Raw genomic sequence first — 6,439 nt, 5'->3', positions numbered from 1 at the left:
ATAGCAACAATAAAGGAACACACAATATTATGGGCGATGTATACGAGTGTTATGCTGACGGGTCCGTACAGTCTGGATTCAAAGCTGGTTGTGCTTGCCCTTTACACAAAAATGGCTTAAAGTTAATATGAGAGTGTAAAATTGGGCCGTCACAACACAAACGGAGTTGGCAGGTATACTCCTTGCAAGAAAGTGTTAATGTCTTGAGGTTCAGTAGTAGTTTTCTATGACTGTCAAAGTGCTCTTCGGATACGAAGTTATTTCAGGTTGCGAGAAGGAAATTGTGATTTATAATTAAGCATAACGTAATTCATGCACGAAGGGCGCAACTTCAACATCCGGTTTGCATGGATACCATCTCTTGTTGGTATATAGAAGCACGACCACGTAGACAAATTAGCGACTTTCACACACACACACACACACACACACACACACACACACACACACACACACACACACACACACACACACACACACACACACACACACACACACACACACACACACAATAAATAAATAGATAGACGGATGGATAGATAGACAGATATATAGATAGTTAAGTATGCAGGTATCAAGTAAATGCAGTTACACGTTAAATTCTCTATATCTACTTTTATGCATTTTGTAATAATTTTAATAAGCAAACCATGAATGTGCTGCATTGTATTTAGAAAAATGAATCGCCATATAAAAGCAATTGATTTAGTGATTCCGTAGGAAGAGCGTCTTTCTGTCACCATCGTCTACATGTAAACAGAGATTTCGCTTCAAATTTTTTCAGAGGGCAACCAAAGTCGCTCCAAGAAACTAGATCTTGGGATTATAGACATAAAAAATCTAAAATCCCAATAAAAAAAGAAGGAAGAAGAAGAAGATGCAGGAAATATAGACATAAAAAGTCCAAAACTCTGTAAAAGAAGAAAGAAGGACAACCGAAGTCGCTGAAGTATCTTAGAAATTCGCTATAAAGTCTCTGAGAAGTTTAATTCTAAGACTATATACGTCTTTGGTTTAATTATATAGGGGAAATGAAGCTACCGTCCAAGGGCCAGCTAGAGCAGATTATGGAGCGCCACACTGGGAAGAGAATACGCATTTCGAAAGATGCAGCTTCGTATATGTATATGAGGTACTTGATTTACATAAAGGAGTTGGCCAAGAAGACGGATGATATTGCTTTCAGGTGAGCTGTCTGGTCGAAAAGAATATGAATGGTAGTTTTATATAATATTTAAGGATATTGGAATAGGTAATTAATGGTCAGATATAGTAGTTTTGCTCCATGGAAACTAGCTGTAATAATAATAGCTATGATGATTAGGAATGGTACAGCATCATGCAATCAACAGGACCTGCACGCCAGTTGGCACTTCAGCAATCGGCCTTAAAAAAAATCTACTTTATATGCTTGTAGAATTCCCTGGTGATTTATTAGCAAATAAGGAACCATTCCTAAGTCATTCCTGTCAGAATATGTGGCAGAAGTTTACTTACTTTTGCCAGTGTACCGTAAGCAGAGAAACATAAGCTATTTTCTGATGTTATGGCCAACATGACACGTTTTATGTGACAGGAATTGAGTAAGTGGTAAACATTTATTGAGTTGCTAGGGTGATTCCTCCTACTTTGGTTATTTTTATGCAGCTAAGATATTATATTCCAAAATACTGTGTACCAGTTAAAAAATTGATAGATAAATAAATACAGTAAACTAGCCAGCCGTCAACTACGACCATTCCCATTACATCACAGGAGTGGGGAGGAAACTTTACAGGGTGTCTTGTATTCAATCACAAGAGGTTTTGGGTGTCGTGGAATGCCTTAATTGCCACTGGAAAAGATGGCAGTGGTTTCTGTCATGGTGGCCATTAATTAATACTGCTCTAGCTCTTATGGTAATTATATATATCCCTTCTAGCAGAGCTAGTTATAAATAACATGTCTTTCATTTGTGTGACATTTTAAGTTTTTGTAGTAATTACTATTTTGGGTTACTGATTATATGATAATGAATCTTCCATAGTAAACAGTGTATGGAACTTATGAAATTTAAGACACCACCTATGACATATGCATTGCTGGTTGAATATAATCTATAATGTGGTATAAAAATATAACTCACATCAGATCCATAAACTTTCATCCTTCTAATAAACTATCAACAGATGTCTCTCTCTTTTACCATATGTACATTAGTTAAGAAAAAGGTATCAGAAAATTCAACTGTAGACAGTAACCAGTTAAAAATACCCTTAAATCCAAAGGCAAATCAGAAATAAAGAGGGATTCATGTTGTTTAGAGCTTTGTGAAGTTCATGGTAGTTCAGAGTTGTTTTTTGTATTATGATAACTTTTAATCGTGTATTACATATATGCTGAAGATACACCTTAGAGGTTTATCAAGTAAGAACCTAGTCAAAGTTCTCTCATATAGGGTGTTTGTCAGCTTTTTTGCCATAGCCCTATTTAGCATGGCACCAAATACAATCAAGGTACAGTGTAACAAAGCCACAATTTACTTTTTTCATTCTACCTTTCTGTCTCTGCCCATAAGCCCAATGGTTTATATTTACATAATGACAGCACTAGATAGGGGAAATCTAATGATAACTGTCATCTTGAAAAGGAAAAACTACACTCACTCATATATGAAATAATCTGCACATGGTGGGGGATAAATGCAGCAACTGGATAGGGTCTGGGGACAAAGCCCCTGCATTAGGAAGGCTTTTGGTTCATGCAGCAATATTAGTGGATTCCCAGGAGGGGCTCAAGTCAGACGGGCTTTGTACCATCCAGATTTCCCACAAGTCCTCCATCCCTGTTATATGTGGTAGGGGAATCAAGAAGTTGTTATTTGAAAACTAGTAGTTGGCATCAGATCATTCTAATCATATAAAAATACTTAACATTTGGCAAGACATACGTGTCCCCGTACGTGACCGCTCTTAGCTTGTGAGATATATGCCATTTTGAGTCAATATTTAAAAGTACTATACATGAAAATGGACATCATTTGCAAGTCATCAATACCAAATTTGTTAATATTAGCAATGTAGGATTTTGAATGATTACCAAAATCACATCTACATTTGTTGAAGTGAAGGGAAGATTCTGCTTAGTTCATCAGTAAGTCACTTAATTAGGGGTTTAAGATTAATATTTGTAATGTCCAAACATAACCAAAGCACTAAGCTATGGAGTGCTATAGGAGGCAAAGCCATGATAAGCTTAAGATTAGCTTTCTATAGCATATATATATATATATATATATATATATATATATATATATATATATATATATATATATATATATATATATATATATATATTTTTTTTTTTTTTTTTTTTTTTTTTTTTTTTTTTTTTTTTTTTTTTCACCCCACAATTTTCATATTAATATTCATGACCATTGTCCTGGGTAAGACAATAAACTGCACCCTAGGGTTCCCTTGAACAAGGATAGCACCCTATTAGCTCCCTATACCAGGGTTGCGGTGAAACTGTCGGCAGCAGGGCAGTGGATATCTGGTGAAAACACCTTCAGTTCTACTGATTACTGGTTTCACCAAATAATATGTCTGGCGTATTACAGTGTAACTGTTTTAAAAGCGGCAGAGATAGTTCCTCCTAATTAGTTGGAGACTGCGAGTTGAGAAGGAGCCTGGGGGATTCTACTCAACTTTTATTTTCTCCTGACAAACCTCTACACCAATGATTAAATACAGAAACAATAATTCATACCACATCGCCCGTCGCGTGGGTTATCAAGGGGCGCGTTAGTTAGTGGGCAACCAGGCTGACAATGTTAAACATGCATCTGGAAGACAAAGAAGATAAAGAAAACATGTCCAATTAAGAAACACATTAAAAATCGTAACGTAAGGAAAATGAAAGAGATGGGTAAATTACATACTGTCTGTAACGAAATGGATAGATACAACATTCAAATACTAGGAATAAGTGAGACCAATTGGAAAAGTAATGGAAGTTTCAAAACTAAAGAAAACAAGACAGTCCTTTTTTCTGGAAAAGAAGAAGGAAATTATAGTCACGGAGTTGCTATGATTCTCACGAAAAAAACAGCAAATGCACTAATTGGGTACAGCCCAATAAATGATCGCATTTTAAAAGTCAGAATACAAGCAAAACCTCATAATATTAGTATTATACAATGCTACGCACCAACCAATATTGCAAGTGTTGAAGAAATGGAAATTTTTTATAACTCTCTCCAAGATACTTTAGACACAATCCCTAACAGAGATGTAAAAATAATCATGGGAGACCTCAACGCCAAAGTAGGAAAAAATAATCTAAAAAATTACACCTGTGGAAAATTCGGCCTTGGAGATATAAATGAAAGAGGTAAAAATTTCATTGAATTCTGTAGTACAAATAATTTAGTTATAGCCAATACATTGTTCCAACACCACCCCCCAGCTAGCATGACTAATATCATCACTGTACTTGGTATGCATATAGTAAAGCCAAGTTGTTGGTAAGCTGAAAGTAAAATAACTATAGAGACAGCACACGGTACATGTAATATGTCGGTACCCATATTCTAAGTACCTTTTATTAAGACTTGCCCTTGTTAGATTATAATACAAAAAACATAATTTCAAAATCCTTTACATATACTGAATGAAAAAAAAAATAGATGCCAAAAAAGTATGTTGTCCAGAATTGTAGAATATATTTTTTATGATATATATATGTCAGTTTATCTTCAGGGATCTAATTCAGATTATGCAGAGTACTTAGAATATCCAGCCATCTTAGATCCATTTTGCCTTCTGGTGGACCTACATAAGTGTGTCATTAGTTGCTACTTCTGTAACATATTTCTTGGACGTACATTTTGTATCATTTTCTACTAAGTTGGCCTCTACTTACTCTGTTTGCTATGACTGTAAGTCTTATTAGTCCATTCACAATGGGATGATGTCCTATCCAGTTTTAGCAGACTGTCCTTCATGCTGTGATAGCATTGTCATGTCATGTGTAGTTGAATTTGCTCCATGTTACATGGGCTAAACAGTAGTGCGCTTGTTTGGCTATGGTTGTGGTTGTTTGGGAGAAACTCAAAAGAAAGCCTCAATACCTAAAAAATCATTTATGCAACGGCCAAGAGCATAGAGAGCTGGGTAATTTTGTGGTTCCTGTGTTTCTTATTTTTACCTTGAGCAATTTACTCCACATGCACCTAGTAATGTGGTTTGGTATGCAGCCAGGGCTCCTGTAGAAAATGGTTAATAAAATGACATCATTTTTACTTCTGGCATGACAAGCCAAAAAGGTATGATAACTGTAATACCTACATATTAAACCAGCAAGAAAAAGGTTTAATAGAATGGGGAAAGTTTGATAGAATTTTATATGTTTATTTCAAGAGTAAATGTCAGTAGCAAATTTATGTCTACCCTGTTTTCAGCAAAGGTCATTTAATTAATTTTTGTTTTGTTAACCACTTCCTTGTACACATAAAAATTTGGAAATAGTTTGTAAATTTTTTGAGATGTGAGTAATGATGGTTGCTGGCTCTCTTTCTTAAGAGAACTGTCTGCTTTTAGCCATTTGGATCTCTCTCTCTCTCTCTCTCTCTCTCTCTCTCTCTCTCTCTCTCTCTCTCTCTCTCTCTCTCTCTCTCTCTCTCTCTCTCTCTCTCTCTCTCTCTCTCTCACTCTCTCACTCTCTCTGTTGTTGCTGCTGTTGTTGTTTTTTGCTAGACTTTTCAAACTTGGTAAAAAGTGACAGCCTGAGTAAGAGTAGGGAGGATTTTCTCTTTCTTTTTTAGAGTGAAGGTTTCTTAGTCCATATGGAACCCCAGAAACATAATTGATATCCACACACCATTTTAAAGATTAAGAAAATATGATACATTCACTTTCATGAATCTAAAACTAGTAATTCTTACATTGTTGAAGACTTCATATTGGTGAATAGGATTTACATAGCTGGAATAAATTTTTGCAACTTTATTAATTTTGTTATAGCTATATTCATTCTTTTTTCTTCAAATGGGTATACCATGCTTTTTGTCAGGATGTCATTACTTTGGTAGTTTTAAGTCATATACAGCAACACATAAGATACATTTTCAACACCATTTCTTGACCCTGTTATGATTATCCTTTCGTTTTCTCCATTCATCTGACCACCCAGGTATAACATCCATTCTCACAGTGCTTATGAGTAAAAAAATGAATTCAACACCAACCAGACTTCTTCTTCTTTTTCTTCTTCTTCTTCTTCTTCTTCTTTTTCTTCTTCTTTTTCTTCTTCTTTTTGACCCCTATTATCCCTTAAGTGGCAGGTTGCATGATATTACATGATTGTAGGGAAGGGTGGCTGGCATATTATTATGTCCAAAGCTCATGAAGGTGAAAATTTTGACTGCGTTAATGGGTTTCCTAACTACTGAATGGATTGT

At 35.4% G+C, this 6,439-nt stretch overlaps 1 protein-coding gene across 1 annotated transcript in view; it reads left to right on the top strand.

Moving 5' to 3' along the window:
- The first annotated feature begins 734 nt into the window (after nucleotides 1–734).
- LOC119579461 overlaps nucleotides 735–6,439 on the top strand; it is a 7,298-nt gene continuing 1,593 nt past the window's right edge. Inside the window, exon 1 of the mRNA XM_037927290.1 lies at nucleotides 735–1,186. Coding sequence (XP_037783218.1) covers nucleotides 1,032–1,186 — 155 coding nt within the window. The 5' untranslated portion in view covers nucleotides 735–1,031. The remainder of the gene's footprint in view (nucleotides 1,187–6,439) is intronic.

Source organism: Penaeus monodon, chromosome 12 (genome assembly GCF_015228065.2).
Source record: "Penaeus monodon isolate SGIC_2016 chromosome 12, NSTDA_Pmon_1, whole genome shotgun sequence".
Classification (NCBI taxonomy): domain Eukaryota; kingdom Metazoa; phylum Arthropoda; class Malacostraca; order Decapoda; family Penaeidae; genus Penaeus; species Penaeus monodon.
This window is presented reverse-complemented; position numbering and strand designations above follow the sequence as displayed.